The 17,294-nt window shown below is 48.9% G+C and overlaps 1 protein-coding gene across 1 annotated transcript; it reads right to left on the bottom strand.

Moving 5' to 3' along the window:
* Positions 1–6: 6 nt before the first annotated feature.
* On the bottom strand, positions 7–12,476 carry LOC143654605 (anthrax toxin receptor 1-like). The gene is made up of 5 exons (XM_077126483.1): positions 12,301–12,476; positions 3,379–3,450; positions 1,334–1,415; positions 1,192–1,225; positions 7–146 (listed from the first exon to the last, which is right to left on the bottom strand). Exons 1-5 carry the CDS (start codon positions 12,474–12,476, stop codon positions 7–9), a joined length of 504 nt encoding a protein of 167 aa, XP_076982598.1.
* Positions 12,477–17,294: the final 4,818 nt, after the last annotated feature.

The raw sequence follows: 17,294 nt of genomic DNA, 5'->3' as shown, positions 1-17,294 counted from the left end.
AAGAAATTAAGTATAATGCACCAAAACGTGTGCAGGAAAACACACATAACCATGGACTGAACTTACTTCAAACTTGGTTTCTTCATATGGTTTTGGCTCTAGCGTTCCATCCGTAAAAGCAATAATCATGCTGGAAACCTTCTTACCTGTGGGACAAGTGAGGATTGGCTGCATTGAGAAAGGCACCAGGGGTGCATCAGGTAGCCACAGGCTTCCAGGGCCATGGAGATGCCCAGGCCAGTACATGGCCCAGTGCCCTGACACCAAGTGTTCATGGGCAAGGCGTGGGCAGCTCCCTGGAAGACACAAGCACCACATCCAACTGCAGGCTTTGCAGCAGACCCCGGAGTGAGAAGACCCTCAGCCTAGGCCCACATTGCAGACAAGAAGACTAAGCCTCTTTAGGGCCCCTCCTCGCTGGCTGCCCACATCCTCCCCATCAACAGATGGTACAGCCTGTGCCAGGACAGGACACCGAGTCCATACATGTGACAGGTATAAGACGCCAGAGCAGCAGCCAGACTCTCCTGTGGAAGCTGTGCTGCAGGGCTCATGGCAAGGGGACATTAGGGCCAGGCAGGACCTGGGGGGGCTCCCACCAGTGTCCTGGGGCTCAAGACACCTGGCCAATTGAGAAAGGACCACATGCCCAGATTAAGGCCTCAGCAAATGCTGGTGCAACTCCCCTTACAAAGGTTGAATCCCTAAGCCTAAGTGGAAGTCTGTCTTATTCTGAGGATAGCTTCTCACACGGTCAGGGATGAAGTCACAGGGTAAAAGGACAAGGAGCCAAAAGCTAAAAGTATAGCTCAGAGGAGAATGTGCTCAGGAAAGGGTGAAAATCTGTAAACAGAAACCTAAGTCTGCTCAAGGTGCCCTTGGCTGCTTCCTTCGCTTTTCATGCAGTCGAGCTGCAGTCGCCAGAGGGACACGGCCTCACGTGGAAGCGTCTTGAACTTATCAAGACCAAGAACTACAGGCAGATCTCATTCTGCTTTCATAAATCACTAGATGCAGCGTTTCCTTATTCTCACTGTACAGATGAGGAATCTGTGGCTCCATGAGGTGAAGGAATTTTCTCCAACTCAGCTAGAATGTGGCTGTGGTGAGACTGGAACCCAGAGCTCGCCGATGCCCCAGCCTGGCTTTGCCCTCTACACCTGAGAACACCGCAGTCCACAGGTGGCTTACCTTCCCTGATCTCTTTTTCAATCTGCTCATTTGCCTGCAACGAAATGAAGAAACATTGGGAGAAGGCGGCTTAGATGATCCAAGCAATACTCTAAGAATTTTATCAGTCTGGAAACATTCTCCAAGCTCTAGCAGTGTGTACCTTTTTAAACCCTTCCTGCATGAATGTAGATCCCTCAGGTATGATAGCCTGAAGGTCTTTAAGGCCACGTTCGATTTCTTTTCTGAAACAAAATAGAGAAGAGGGGGTTGAGTTGGAGGGTGCTGCTAACCAATCGTGCTGCATGGATGAGCAAGGATGTGGGGCGTCTGACCCCCGGGCAGGTCAGCACCGTGGGGGGCGGCTCTGCTGTTCCCATGGGCCGGGACTGGTTTGCTGGGGGCCCATTCATGTCCCATGGCTCCCAGCCTCCAGCCCCCAGGGACCTACCCAGGGCCCGGCCTCTGATGTCCACAGTCCAAGTGGGGAACGTTCCCAGCATGGGGAGCTGTAAGTCAGGACTCAGGGTGGATCAGTTTCCACCAAAGTCCTCAGGGTCCTCAGGGCAGCACCCGCCCCTCCCATGGGGGTGGTTTGGGAAAGTGCCCCCTGCTTGTCTGCTGTCCTCCCCCCCACGGCCACAGACTCCTGGGGAGGGCTCATTCCCACTGGCTGCTTCCCCTTGAGTCAACACTAAAGGAAGGAGAGGCTGTTCCTATTCAAAGTGCCAGGGCCCCTTGGGTTCCTGTGCTCCTCAGAGAAAAAGGCCAGATGCTGGGAGGAGTCAGCCCCACAAGGTGTCTGTGCAACCCTGTCAGGTGCCATTAGAGCAGATGCACAGGTCGGGGCAGGCAGGGCTGGTGCTGGGGACCGGGGGGAATTGCAGTCAGGCTAATCTGACATGACGTGGTGGAGCTGGCCCAGCAAGGCTGGCCTCAGGCTAGGGGCAGAGGGTCTGCTGCAGTGGGGTGAGTGCTCAGGGGCTCAGGCCCAGTTGAGGAGGTGAGGGGGCCTTGGATCCAGATCCCTGTAGGGGGCTGCCCTGCAGACAGGTCTGCAAACCCCCGCCTCTGTGGACAAGCCTTCTCCTTGTGAAGACACTTTCATCCTGAGAAACCCTCTTCCTGGTTTTCCCCCTCCCCTGACAGCTTCGCAGCCCCTCTGCACTCTGGCCTCCTGCCTGCAGGGCAGCCTGCTTTGAGGACCCTGGTCCTCAGCCAACTGCAGCCCATCAGCATCACCTCGGAATGCACCACCCCAGCCCAGCCCAGGCCATGGGTTCTCAACGGACCATGCAGGGGGCCCTCCTGCCTCTCCTCTCAGGCTCCATGGGTCCCCTTTGGAGGACCCCGCCAGGCAGGTCCCACTCCTGCCCCTCTGTGCCTCCCTCCTCAGCTCCTGGGCAGTGGGACACATTTGGGAATAACCAATCCTAGGTTGAGCCCAGCTCTGATGGAAATCCCATGGGCCCTCCTTGGGCTGGCTGCCAGAGGACTCAGAGTGCCATGGCGCTGCATCCTTCCATGTACACTGCATCTTTTCCACTCCCCTGTCCCCCACCCCTCATTCCTGTCGTGCCCCCCCCCCCCCAACAACTCCACTGCCCAAGGAGACCAAGGAGGTCACTGCCAGCCTCCCAGCCCTGCTCCCTGAAGCTTCCCTGCCTGGGAAGAAGCAGTAGCCTCCCCATGTCACAGGCCAGATCCTCCTCCTGACACCCATGCCCTCTCCTGTCTCCTCCCTCTCTACCCCCTGCCAGCGTCCTTCCCATGGACCTTTTCCCACCTCAAACCCACTTGGGTCCTCTCTCCCAAACCCAAGTGACGCCCACGTGCACCCCATCTGGCTTTCTCCCAGCCCCAGAACCTCAGCGCATTCTAGCTTTTCTGGGAGCCAGATGCCTGGCAGGCTGTCCACATTCCTGCTTTACTGCACCCCTTCTCCCTGGAGGACGCCCACAGCCTCCCCTGCTGCCCGAGCTTTCTCTCCAAGGTGCTGAAGCGCTCTCCGCATCCAGAACCCAGGCGCCCCCTCCAGCTGAGGTGTTCTCCCCTCTCTTTTGGGTGTCCCCAGTCTGGATTGGGCTCCAGGCCCTTGTGTCCCTGAGTGCCCTGAAACCTTTCATGGATCAGCAGCTCTGCAAGCCCCATTCCCCTGCTTCTGCACAGGCCTCCAGATCTGCCTTGAAAAGTTACGATGGCACTTACCTGTCTGGTGTGAGCGGCATGAGAGTGAAACCGTCGGTTGAATATAAAATAAACGACATCCGCAGCTTCGGGCTGGGGACGAAGCACCCACTCGTGAGAAGTAATTCACACAGATGGAAATGACACCAGCAAACAGCCAGGCCAGGGAACAGGCCAAATACCTCCTGCCCACCCCCATCTCTTCCATTTGGGACTCGATCCCAACCAGGTAATGCCCACACCTTTAGTGAAGGATTTCAAGAGCTTTAACTCAAGAGAGGGTACCGGGATGACAATCTGCTCCATCCATAAACCCCAACACCCCAAAATACATGCACGCACCCATACCTATGTCACCTCTTACAGTGACATCAAGACCTGCCCTCTTGTCCCTCAGGCCGCAGCATATTTCCCTTCTACTGTGATATATTTCATAGCTTCCTTCCTCCTTTCCTCCCCCTCCTCCCACCTCAAACTAATTATTCTCCCTTTGGGGAGTGGGTCAGAGACGTCCCTCTTCTTCATTGCTCTGCCCAGTCTTTAACAAGCTCCTCCCAACCCCCAGGTGCTCCACCCCTCAGTGACCACAATGGACTGTTCAGTGGGATCCGTTCTCCACTCCTCATCAGTGCCCTGGGCTCAGGAAACCCATCCGAGGGACTTGCAGGACCCCCAAGTCTAAAAAGGCTGTGCACTCTGCCAGGCAGAGGACAGGTACCCCACAGCACTGAGAAGCCCGCATCATGGGGAAGCCGTACTTCTTGAACTTATTTACTAGGTCCTCCACAAAATTATAAACTTCCATCCAGTTGTTGCTGATGCTGCCCAACATGAAAAAAGAAAACAGGGGCCAGGGAGATGTGGCACATGGGTCCAGCTCTCCCCCCTTCCATCCTCTTCTCCAACAAGCCCCTCCCCTCCCCAGCACAGCCTTGGAGTGCAGCAGCCCTCAGGCACCAGGGTGCACGGCCCTGGCCAAGGGTTTTCATCATGGTGGACAGTGGAGCTGGAGTGGCCCTCTGACCCGTTTGCCCAGGTAGGACGAGCCCCTGGACTTGGGACTTCCGGGGCTGAAACCAAGACAGTCCCAGGCAGACCAGGAGAGGTGGCCCCTAGGTGGGAGTTGTTTAGACAAGGAATCAGGGGGGATGTATTTCAGGGCAAATCCCCAGTGGATTCTGAGGGGCTGCCTTCTCATGGGCCTACCTCTCCTTGGTAATGACCATTCCCAGCTGTCGGCTCCTCTCTGGCCCTTTAAAGGTGTCTGTGATGGAGTGAGGGCGGGAGCTCTTCTGCATCACTCCCACCCTAAGTCCTTTGTAAGCTACAGCCCAGCTCTGCAGGTTACCCAGGTCTAATGTGGAAGTGCCTCTGCTGGACTCTTGCCTTCACGGGCTTCAGACTCTGCCTGATCTGACCTCTTAGGTAGGGAATCTATTGGGAGTCTGTTTCTGATTTGCAAAGCCTTCCTCACTGCACCCCCAAGTTATGTCCTCTCCCTCCTAGTTCTAGGACCACCCCATGATTCCAGCATTACTCTTGTTTAACACATGAAATAACTGAGGATAAGGCAGGTTTGCCACAATTTCTAGAGCTAGCATGGATGTGAACCTACGTTCAACTGCAAGCCCCTGCTCTACTCATTGTCAGAGGTGCAAACACCCTGAGTGATGCCGTAGCACCTGAAGTTTGCTGGCAGCAATGCACTAGCATCTGGAAACATACCTACAGTACAGATTTTTTTTTTTTTTATTAATTAAAAAAAGAATTAACAAAACAATTAGAAATCATTCCAATCTACATGTACAATCAGTAATTCTTAATAACATCACATAGTTGCATATTCATCATTTCTTAGTACATTTGCATCAATTTAGAAAAAGAAATAAAAAGACAACAGAATAAGAATTAAAACAATAATAGAAAGAAAAAAAAACAAAAAAAAACAAAAACAAAAAACCTATACCTCACATGCAGCTTCATTCAGTGTTTTAACATAATTGCATTACAATTGGGTAGTATTGTGCTGTCCATTTCTGAGTTTTTATATCCAGTCCCGTTGTACAGTCTGTATCCCTTCATCTCCAATTATCCCTTCTCTCTTTTTTTTTTTTTTTAATTAACGGAAAAAAAGAAATTAACCCAACATTTAGAGATCATACCATTCTACACATGCAATCATTAATTCTTAACATCATCACATAGATGCATGATCATCATTTCTTAGTACATTTGCATTGGTTTAGAAGAACTAGCAACATAACCGAAAAAGATATAGAATGTTAATATAGAGAAAAAAATAAAAGTAATAATAGCAAAATCAAAACAAAACAAAACAAAACAAAACAAAAACCTATAGCTCAGATGCAGCTTCATTCAGTGTTTTAACATGATTACTTTACAATTAGGTATTATTGTGCTGTCCATTTTTGAGTTTTTGTATCTAGTCCTGTTGCACAGTCTGTATCCCTTCAGCTTCAATTACCCATTGTCTTACCCTGTTTCTAACTCCTGCTGAACTCTGTTACCAATGACATATTTCAAGTTTATTCTCGAATGTCCGTTCACATCAGTGGGACCATACAGTATTTGTCCTTTAGTTTTTGGCTGGATTCACTCAGCATAATATTCTCTAGGTCCATCCATGTTATTACATGGTTCATAAGTTTATCTTGTCTTAAAGCTGCATAATATTCCATCGTATGTATATACCACAGTTTGTTTAGCCACTCTTCTGTTGATGGAGATTTTGGCTGCTTCCATCTCTTTGCAATTGTAAATAATGCTGCTATAAACATTGGTGTGCAAATGTCCGTTTGTGTCTTTGCCCTTAAGTCCTTTGAGTAGATACCTAGCAATGGTATTGCTGGGTCGTATGGCAATTCTATATTCAGCTTTTTGAGGAACCGCCAAACTGCCTTCCACAGTGGTTGCACCCTTTGACATTCCCACCAACAGTGGATAAGTGTGCCTCTTTCTCCGCATCCTCTCCAGCACTTGTCATTTTCTGTTTTGTTGATAATGGCCATTCTGGTGGGTGTGAGATGATATCTCATTGTGGTTTTGATTTGCATTTCTCTAATGGCCAGGGACATTGAGCATCTCTTCATGTGCCTCTTGGCCATCCGTATTTCCTCTTCTGAGAGGTGTCTGTTCAAGTCTTTTTCCCATTTTGTAATTGGGTTGGCTGTCTTTTTGTTGTTGAGATGAACAATCTCTTTATAAATTCTGGATACTAGACCTTTATCTGATATATCATTTCCAAATATTGTCTCCCATTGTGAAGGCTGTCTTTCTACTTTCTTGATGAAGTTCTTTGATGCACAAAAGTGTTTAATTTTGAGGAGTTCCCATTTATTTATTTCCTTCTTCAGTGCTCTTGCTTTAGGTTTAAGGTCCATAAAACCGCCTCCAATTGTAAGATCCATAAGATATCTCCCAACATTTTCCTCTAACTGTTTTATGGTCTTAGACCTAATGTTTAGATCTTTGATCCATTTTGAGTTAACTTTTGTATAGGGTGTGAGAGATGGGTCTTCTTTCATTCTTTTGCATATGGATATCCAGTTCTCTAGGCACCATTTATTGAAGAGACTGCTCTGTCCCAGGTGAGTTGGCTTGACTGCCTTATCAAAGATCAAATGTCCATAGATAAGAGGGTCTATATCTGAGCACTCTATTCGATTCCATTGGTCGATATATCTATCTTTATGCCAATACCATGCTGTTTTGACCACTGTGGCTTCATAATATGCCTTAAAGTCAGGCAGCGCGAGACCTCCAGTTTCGTTTTTTTTCCTCAAGATGTTTTTAGCAATTCGGGGCACCCTGCCCTTCCAGATAAATTTGCTTATTGGTTTTTCTATTTCTGAAAAATAAGTTGTTGGGATTTTGATTGGTATTGCATTGAATCTATAAATCAATTTAGGTAGGATTGACATCTTAACTATATTTAGTCTTCCAATCCATGAACACGGTATGCCCTTCCATCTATTTAGGTCTTCTGTGATTTCTTTTAGCAGTTTTTTGTAGTTTTCTTTATATAGGTTTTTTGTCTCTTTAGTTAAATTTATTCCTAGGTATTTTATTCTTTTAGTTGCAATTGTAAATGGGATTCATTTCTTGATTTCCCCCTCAGCTTGTTCATTACTAGTGTATAGAAATGCTACAGATTTTTGAATGTTAATCTTGTAACCTGCTACTTTGCTGTACTCATTTATTAGCTCTAGTAGTTTTGTTGTGGATTTTTCCGGGTTTTCGACGTATAGTATCATATCGTCTGCAAACAGTGATAGTTTTACTTCTTCCTTTCCAATTTTGATGCCTTGTATTTCTTTTTCTTGTCTAATTGCTCTGGCTAGAACCTCCAACACAATGTTGAATAATAGTGGTGAGAGTGGACATCCTTGTCTTGTTCCTGATCTTAGGGGGAAAGTTTTCAATTTTTCCCCATTGAGGATGATATTAGCTGTGGGTTTTTCATATATTCCCTCTATCATTTTAAGGAAGTTCCCTTGTATTCCTATCTTTTGAAGTGTTTTCAACAGGAAAGGATGTTGAATCTTGTCAAATGCCTTCTCTGCATCAATTGAGATGATCATGTGATTTTTCTGCTTTGATTTGTTGATATGGTGTATTACATTAATTGATTTTCTTATGTTGAACCATCCTTGCATACCTGGGATGAATCCTACTTGGTCATGATGTATAATTCTTTTAATGTGTTGTTGGATACGATTTGCTAGAATTTTATTGAGGATTTTTGCATCTGTATTCATCAGAGAGATTGGTCTGTAGTTTTCTTTTTTTGTAATATCTTTGCCTGGTTTTGGTATGAGGGTGATGTTGGCTTCATAGAATGAATTAGGTAGTTTTCCCTCCACTTCGATTTTTTTGAAGAGTTTGAAGAGAATTGGTACTAATTCTTTCTGGAACGTTTGGTAGAATTCACATGTGAAGCCATCTGGTCCTGGACTTTTCTTTTTAGGAAGCTTTTGAATGACTAATTCAATTTCTTTACTTGTGATTGGTTTGTTGAGGTCATCTATGTCTTCTTGAGTCAAAGTTGGTTGTTCATGTCTTTCCAGGAACCCGTCCATTTCCTCTAAATTGTTGTATTTATTAGCGTAAAGTTGTTCATAGTATCCTGTTATTACCTCCTTTATTTCTGTGAGGTCAGTAGTTATGTCTCCTCTTCCATTTCTGATCTTATTTATTTGCATCCTCTCTCTTCTTCTTTTTGTCAATCTTGCTAAGGGCCCATCAATCTTATTGATTTTCTCATAGAACCAACTTCTGGCCTTATTGATTTTCTCTATTGTTTTCATGTTTTCAATTTCATTTATTTGTGCTCTAATCTTTGTTATTTCTTTCCTTTTGCTTGCTTTGGGGTTAGCTTGCTGTTCTTTCTCCAGTTCTTCCAAATGGATAGTTAATTCCTGAATTTTTGCCTTTTCTTCTTTTCTGATATAGGCATTTAGAGCAATAAATTTCCCTCTTAGCACTGCCTTTGCTGCGTCCCATAAGTTTTGATATGTTGTGTTTTCATTTTCATTCGCCTCGAGGTATTTGCTAATTTCTCTTGCAATTTCTTCTTTGACCCAGTCGTTGTTTAGGAGTTTGTTGTTGAGCCTCCACGTATTTGTGAATTTTCTGGCACTCTGCCTATTATTGATTTCCAACATCATTCCTTTATGGTCCGAGAAAGTGTTGTGTAAGATTTCAATCTTTTTAAATTTGTTAAGACTTGCTTTGTGACCCAGCATATGGTCTATCTTTGAGAATGATCCATGAGCACTTGAGAAAAAGGTGTATCCTGCTGTTGTGGGATGTAATGTCCTATAAATGTCTATTAAGTCTAGTTCATTTATAGTAATATTCAGATTCTCTATTACTTTATTGATCGTCCGTCTAGATGTTCTGTCCCTTGATGAGAGTGGTGAGTTGAAGTCTCCAACTATTATGGTATATGAGTCTATTTCCCTTTTCAGTGTTTGCAGTATATTCCTCACGTACTTTGGGGCATTCTGATTCGGTGCGTAAATATTTATGATTGTTATGTCTTCTTGTTTAATTGTTCCTTTTATTAGTATATAGTGTCCTTCTTTGTCTCTTTTAACTGTTTTACATTTGAAGTCTAATTTGTTGGATATTAGTATAGCCACTCCTGCTCTTTTCTGGTTGTTATTTGCATGAAATATCTTTTCCCAACCTTTCACTTTCAACCTATGTTTATCTTTGGGTCTAAGATGTGTTTCCTGTAGACAGCATATCGAAGGATCCTGTTTTTTAATCCATTCTGCCAATCTATGTCTTTTGATTGGGGAATTCAGTCCATTGACATTTAGTGTTATTACTGTTTGGATAATATTTTCCTCTAACATTTTGCCTTTTGTATTATATATATCATATCTGATTTTCCTTCTTTCTACACTCTTTTCCATATCTCTCTCTTCTGTCTTTTTGTATCTGACTCTAGTGCTCCCTTTAGTATTTCTTGCAGAGCTGGTCTCTTGGTCACAAATTCTTTCAGTGACTTTTTGTCTGAGAATGTTTTAATTTCTCCCTCATTTTTGAAGGATAATTTTGCTGGATATAGGAGTCTTGGTTGGCAGTTTTTCTCTTTTAGTATTTTAAATATATCATCCCACTGTCTTCTAGCTTCCATGGTTTCTGCTGAGAAATCTACACAAAGTCTTATTGGGTTTCCCTTGTATGTAATGGATTGTTTTTCTCTTGCTGCTTTCAAGATCTTCTCTTTCTCTTTGACCTCTGACATTCTAACTAGTAAGTGTCTTGGAGAACGCCTATTTGGGTCTAATCTCTTTGGGGTGCGCTGCACTTCTTGGATCTGTAATTTTAGGTCTTTCATAAGAGTTGGGAAATTTTCAGTGATAATTTCTTCCATTAGTTTTTCTCCTCCTTTTCCCTTCTCTTCTCCTTCTGGGACACCCACAACACGTATATTTGTGCGGTTCATATTGTCCTTGAGTTCCCTGATACCCTGTTCAAATTTTTCCATTCTTTTCCCTATAGTTTCTGTTTCTTTTTGGAATTCAGATGTTCCATCCTCCAAATCACTAATTCTATCTTCTGTCTCTTTAAATCTATCATTGTAGCTATCCATTATTTTTTCTATGTTTGCTACTTTATCCTTCACTTCCATAAGTTCTGCGATTTGTTTTTTCAGTTTTTCTATTTCTTCTTTATGTTCAGCCCATGTCCTCTTCATGTCCTCCCTCAATTTATCGATTTCATTTTTGAAGAGGTTTTCCATTTCTGTTCGTATATTCAGCATTAGTTGTCTCAGCTCTTGTGTCTCATTTGAGCTATTGGTTTGTTCCTTTGACTGAGTCATATTCTCAATCTTTTGAGCGTGGACAGTTATCTTCTGCTGCTGGCGTCTGGGCATTTATTCAGATTTCTCTTGGTGTTGGACCCAGCAAGGTTGTAATATTTTTCTGTGAAATCTCTGGGTTCTGCTTTTCTTATCCTGCCCAGTGGGTGGCGCTCGTGGCACACGTTTGTCTGCGGGTCCCACCAGTAAAAGGTGCTGTGGGACCTTAAACTTTGGAAAACTCTCACCGTCCTGGGGGTTCGCTAGCCGAAGCGGCTTGAGCCGGCCCGAGGTCCGAGCGCAGGGAGGGTGTCCGAACGCAGGGAGGGTTGCTGGTCGCCGCAGCCAGGGAAAGAGTCCGTCCGAATTTCCTAGTGGGCCCTGGGCAACAAGCGTGGCGGGAGGGCGCCAGCGGCAGCAGCCCGCCCGAGAGAGTGCACGTTCCCCGGGAGTCACGGGGTCACCGTTCTCCGCGGCCTGGGGGTTTCCGATCCAATTCTCTCAGTTGGTCCGGGGGCTGCGCGTGGTGTGGGCGCCAGTCGCCTTGGTTTCAGGGGACCACCTCCCCAATTCTCCCAGCCGGCCCGGGAACGGGGAAGGGAGTAACTCTGGCTGCTTGCCACCCCGCCCGGTAAGGCCCGCGCGCCTCGGCGATCTCACCCGAGCTGCTTCTCTCAGCCAGCCAGCCGTTCCAGGATGGGGTACGCTGTCTTTTTTATCTCTGTTGTGGCTTTGGGCGCTTTCTGTATCGTTTCTACTCCCCTAGTAGGTGTCCTGGAGAAGAAACTAAGATCCGCACGTCTTACTAAGCCGCCATCTTCCAGGAAGTCTACAGTACAGATTTTACACTCAGCAGCCCCCAAGCTAATGTGCAAGGCCACTCCTTTTCCTAACTAATGCTGACACTATTCACTCCCCTCTCATTACTCCTCTTCTCTCTTTTTGCACCCTTCCCCTCAGTGTGCCCTGAGCGGGTGCGCGGTGGGGGCGGAGCGTGTGTCGGTAGCGTGCTACCAGGCAGTTGGCTGTGGGTGCCCCGAAACTGCTCGCTGTTGAGACCTGCTCGGCCCTCACCGCGCACCTGCTCACCACAGTATGGTGGTCCTCCAAAAGTTAAATATAGACATGCCATATCACCGGTGCATCAATTCAACTCCTAACTAGAGAATCCAAAAAAATGAAAACAGGGACTCCGCCAGAAACCTTTATATTATCCACAGCAGCATTTTGTACTAGAGCAGAAAGGTGGAAACAAGTGTCTAATAAAATATGAATTCAACCCAATCACCCCACTTGATGGTGAGAGCCAGAAGTCCTCCAGAAACATGATGATGGTTTTTGTTTCCCTCCATAGAAGTAGCATCTGGAGAAAAGCCTAGCGCATTCTTTCTGCTTCAGGAAACAAGGAGTTTGCAGGGGCACCTCCGGTGTGCCTGAACCTGGGACTGCCCGTGAACCCCCAGGAGACAAAGGGGCTCTCTGGACCCCCAGGCCAGGATGGGAGGGCCTCAGGGCTCCACCTGCAGAGCTTGGTCTTGCTCAGCCTGTCCCCAACGCGCACCGTTTCCTCCCCCGGGTCCCTGCTCCAGATGCCACTGGTTACTTACATGTCTAAGATAAAATAGAGGTCAAAGATGGAATTGCAGGTTTCCTTCTCAGCCTCCTTTAAGCCGCTCTGGCCTCTGCCCAAAAGACCCTGGGGCCTGCCCTCAGTGCCAGGCAGTTGCAGCGGCAGGAGCAGCAGCAACAGCCAGAAGGGTGCCGGGGGGGCACAACTCCCCATCTTCCCTCCCTTTCTGGCTGCCTTTATTACAACGGCCATGAAGGTTGACAGGAGGCTTTGTGACCTGCAGCTCTGTGTACAGCACCCCAGGGCCAGCAGGTAAGGTCAGTGGTCCCAGAGGGCCAGAACAGGGGAGTGAAGTCGGAGGAGGAGGGTGGCCTCAGGGGAAGGGGGGAGGGTGCGCCGAAGGGGAGGGGCAGGTGTGGGGGGCACGGGAGAACCCTCCAGAAACCTGCAGTGGGAGGGAACCCAATGAGCCCAAGGGTCCTTCCACCCCCAACCCATTTCAGTCTTTCCCTCACTCCCTACCCACCGCCACCGCCCTCCCTTCCCCAGGCCCTGCAGGCACCATGACCATTTCCCTGGACCCATACCCTCCCCTGTCTCAGCAGGAACTCAAACATCCACACAGTCCCTCAGGCTGCACTCTGGGGGCTGCGTGCCCAAGCAGAACATCCCCCTGCCCCTGCCCTTTGCAGGACTCTTCTTGGGGAGAGTGTGTGCACAATGTGACACCCTCAGAAAGGGGACCCACAGTCACAGCACCCGACAGGGTCCCCTTCTTGTGTTCCTCCTGCAGCCTCCAACCACCCCTGCCTGATGAGAAATTCCATAAGAGGCAAGTCCCTGGAGGCTCAGCTGTGACTTACCTAAGCTGCCACTAAACTGACCTTTACTGAGCTCCTACAAAGCACCAAGTTTCAGGGACCAGAGACAGGATAAACCCCACAGGAGAAGGGGGGAGGCAGACCCCAACCTGAGTGGGGTGGGGCATGGAGAGAATCAGATCAGAGGATCAGAGAAAGAAGCAAAGATGACAGCGCAGCCAGGGAGCAAGACAGGGTGCTGTCAAGGAAAGCAGTGGGTAGAGGAGAGTTCTTAAAAAGGGGTTTGGGGCATGAAGCCAGGACAGCCCTACAGGGTTCCCAGTGCGCAGAGGGAGGGAAGGAGCCATGAGGACAGTGGGGGAGGGGGGGTCATCAGATGTTCCGGATACCAGGGCCTTGAGGGGCTCTAAGAGGGGTTTACCCGTGAGCCACAGGAAGCTGTGATGGACTGTGGGGGCTTCCTGGTGCTGCTTTGGGGCTCCCTGACTCTGGGCTCATGTAGCCCAGGTTTCAGTTACCTGAATGACAGGCCCAATTCATTTTTCAAGGGAAATTTCATCTAGGGGGCCCATAACTTTTTCATGGACCCAGATGTATCTGGCATCTCTGTGGAATTCCCGAGAGATTGAGTGAGGGTCAAGGAGGCAGTTTGGCTCCCCTGCAGGAGTTGTAAGGACCTCCTGTTCTAGTTTGCTAGCTGCCAGAATGCAATACACCAGAAACGGAATGGCTTTTAAAATAAAGGAATTTAATGAGTTGCTAGTTTACAGTTCTAAGGCCGAGAAAATGTCCCAATTACAACAAATCTATAGAGATGGCATCCAGAAAGATACCTTGGTTCAAGAAGGCCAATGAAGTTCAGGGTTTCTTTCTCAAGTGAGACGGCACATGGCGAACACAGTCAGGGCTTCTCTCTCGGCTGGAAGGGCACATGGCGAATACGGCGTCATCTACTAGCTTTTTCTCTTGGCTTCCGGTTTCATGAAGCTCCCCGGGAGGCGTTTTCCTTCTTCATCTCCAAAGGTCACTGGCTGGTGGACTCTGCTTCATAGTGTTGCTCTCTGAATCTCTCATTCTCCAAAATATTTCCTCTTTTATAGGACTCCAATAAACCAATCAAGATCCATCCAAATGGGTGGAGACATGTCATCCCCTAACCCAGGTTAACAACCATTCTTGACTAAATCACATCATCCAGGGAGATGATCTCATTACAGTTTCAAACATACACTATTGAATAGAGATTACTCTACCTTTATGAAATGGAATTTATATTAAAACATGGCTTTTCTTAGGGGGCATGCTTCCTTTCAAACCAGCACACCCCCCAATCCACCTCTCTCGTTAAAGCAACAGCACACCTCTGGTCAGCAATGGATGGAGAATGTTTCAACTGGGAGCATGGCCTGAACTTGCAGCCCCAGATTTTGTAAGGCAGGGATTCACACCCTCAGCTCTGGGACTTGGTCTTATTGTCACTGGCTCCAGAGACTCCTGGCCCTGCTTGAGGGACAGATGATGGGACCAAGTCCTTAGCCGGAGAAAAGGAAGAAATGCGGCAGGTCACAGCACACAGGACCCTGGCAGCTCCCCTTCCTGGGCCCCTAGGCACTGGCATTGTCCCTGCCTCTCTCCTCCCTGAGCCCAAGGGATGATGGCAGACTGTCTCCACCCCCTATGCCACTGGGGGGTCCCAGCAGGGAGACCCACCCCTTCAGAGCCTGGATGGTGACTGTGGCCTCCGTGGGACAACTGAGTGGAATTCTGCAGAGAAACTTAAGAAGCATTTAGGAATCATGGAGTTGGGGGCAGGGGACTACAGTGGAGAGAAGACCCCCAGACCACCCCAGCTCTGGTCTCCGTGGCATCACCCAGCTCTTCCTGTTTCCAGGTGGCAGATGCCCACCCCAGGTGGGATATGGAGACTCCCCCAGGCTGGGCACATGATCTCTAATCCTTAGGGACCTGAGGGTACTCTTGTCCATTTTAAAGATGAGGAAACTGAGGCTCAGAGAGGTGAAAGCCAAGGCCAAGGTCACATACGTAGGAATTTCAGGACCAGGACCGACTGGAGCAAAGAACACCTGGGTGTGCCCCTGGCTTTTCTCACCAGCCTGTGTAGCCTGAGCACCCACCTGCACGAGGTCAGCCATGGAGATGAGACAGGCTGCCGTGCACCTTGTCCTCTTTGCCCCTCTCTCTCTGACTGGGTGTTTGGTCAATAGGACACTGGAGCAGGCATGACTGATGGGAGGGCGGGTCCCTGTAGCTAGTGGCGGCCTCCACCCTCCTCTCCTGCCCGCAGGATGCTCCTGGAGGGTGTCGCGGCGCTCAGTCCGCCTGGCTGCAGAGGGGCAGAGTCTCTCCTCATTGCAGAGGTGGTGCATCAGCGCAAATGACTGCCTGAAACTCCACCCATCAAACCGAAACTCCACACATTCAGGGCACGAAGACCCACCCTGTTTTTCGGGGACAGTTGTGCTCAGCTGGCAGGTCGGGGATGCGGTCTGAGGGTCGGAGCTGGGAAGGTGCTTCTGGGGAAGAGCCTGGACGGCACCCAGCCTCAGAAAGCACCACCAGCTGGGCCTGAGGAGGCACCTTCGGGCCATCACCACAGGCGGGGGGGGGGGTCCAGTGTGGGACCGGCACTGTGAGCAGCCCACGCCTGCCGCAGGGTCTCGGGGCCCTCCCTGGGAGCTCCTTGCAGCCCCCTGGAGTACAGGTTCAGCCCGCCAGGGCTGTGTGAGGACAGGGCGAGTCTGCACCAGGAGCTGGAAAGGACACTTGTGATCTCATAGTTCTCTAATTCAGTACACACTTATTAGGCTCCTCTCATCCAGCAGGCCCTGTGTTAGATGCCAGGGCAGAGCTGACTGTGTAACTCCTGGCCCAGTGCAGAAGGAAAGGCTGAGCCCCTTGTTCAAAGAGAGCCCCTTGCAGTCTTTCTCTCAAGCAGTCAAGCTGCTTTTCATTTGTAACTTAATATTATGTTTCCCTGGCCTGCGGATATTCCCAGGGGAGTGGGAGCTCTGTCCACTGTGCGACCTGTGGCCCCCTGTGCAGCCAACAGTTGCTGAGTTTTCCATCCTGCCATGAGCCCACCAATGTGGTATGTCCTGGCCAAAGATGGAGAAGTCAATGAGGGTCCCTTTGCCCACCGCAGCCATCCCCACCCAGAACAAGGCAGTGCACCCTCTGAGTCAGAACATTCTCAGATCTATAACCCAGGTGAGGGAGAAGCTACCCACCCACCAGTCTGCTCACCAGGCACCCAGGGGTGCTGCCAGGGCTGGGGTAGCACATAGCAGGCCTGACACAGGATGTCACCTGTGCTATGCACAGGGTGGCAACAATTACTGTGGCAGGAAGGGAGGGGAGGCCGAACAGGGCCTAAGACCAGAGGATGGAGGAACCTGCTGAGGGAGTCCAGGAAGCAGCCTGAAAACTGAGCCTCCAAGCCCCAGCTGCTGCTCATGTCCCATCAGACTTCACCATAAAGCACAGGTCCAAAGATGAAATTATGGAGAAGTTCATGATGGCTAGAGTTGTGCCTTAAGTGCCATCCGCAGGGTCTCTCTACAGTACCAGGCTCCTGAGGCTGACTCCGAACAAGGGATGCAGAGACAGAGGGGCACAGGCTCTTCTGTTCCCCTGAGCTTGCTAAGAACACCCTGTCCGGGCCTCATCAGGCTGCAGGGTGGTGGAAAGTGTCATTTGCATCAGGATGCCCTGTGGTCAGTGTTACCAGTGGAGGAGAGAAGAGTGGGCCATGGGGCCGCAGTCTCCTCCACACCAGCGCCCTGTAGGAGGCGCCCCACAGGGCTCAGGGCCCATAAAAGAAATTTGGGTCACAGGATCCGCAGAACACTCTCAAATCATTGCCCGAGCCACTTGCCCAGTACAAGGGTGTCAAAAGCCTATCTCCATCATCATTACTTGGGGGAAAAGCCGCCTCGATCTGGGAACGGAGCACGCACCAGTGCTGTGCTTCCAATACAAACAAAAACATGACTATTGCCACTGGTGGACAGATACGCATGGTAGGTGTCCTTACTATTCCTGCAATATAGCCACACCAAAGGGAAGTAAGGATTACTACCCGGTGCCCAACCCGGATAAATCACTAACCCGCCACCCAAACCAATCCTTGGAATTAGAAATAGCAGACCCACGGGATGCCAGATGGGAAAAGGGCGAAGCAACAGCAGTC

The sequence above is a fragment of the Tamandua tetradactyla genome, chromosome 13 (assembly GCF_023851605.1).
Source record: "Tamandua tetradactyla isolate mTamTet1 chromosome 13, mTamTet1.pri, whole genome shotgun sequence".
Lineage (NCBI taxonomy): Eukaryota > Metazoa > Chordata > Mammalia > Pilosa > Myrmecophagidae > Tamandua > Tamandua tetradactyla.
Note: the sequence above shows the minus strand (reverse complement) of the source record. Positions and strands in the feature narration are given on the sequence as shown.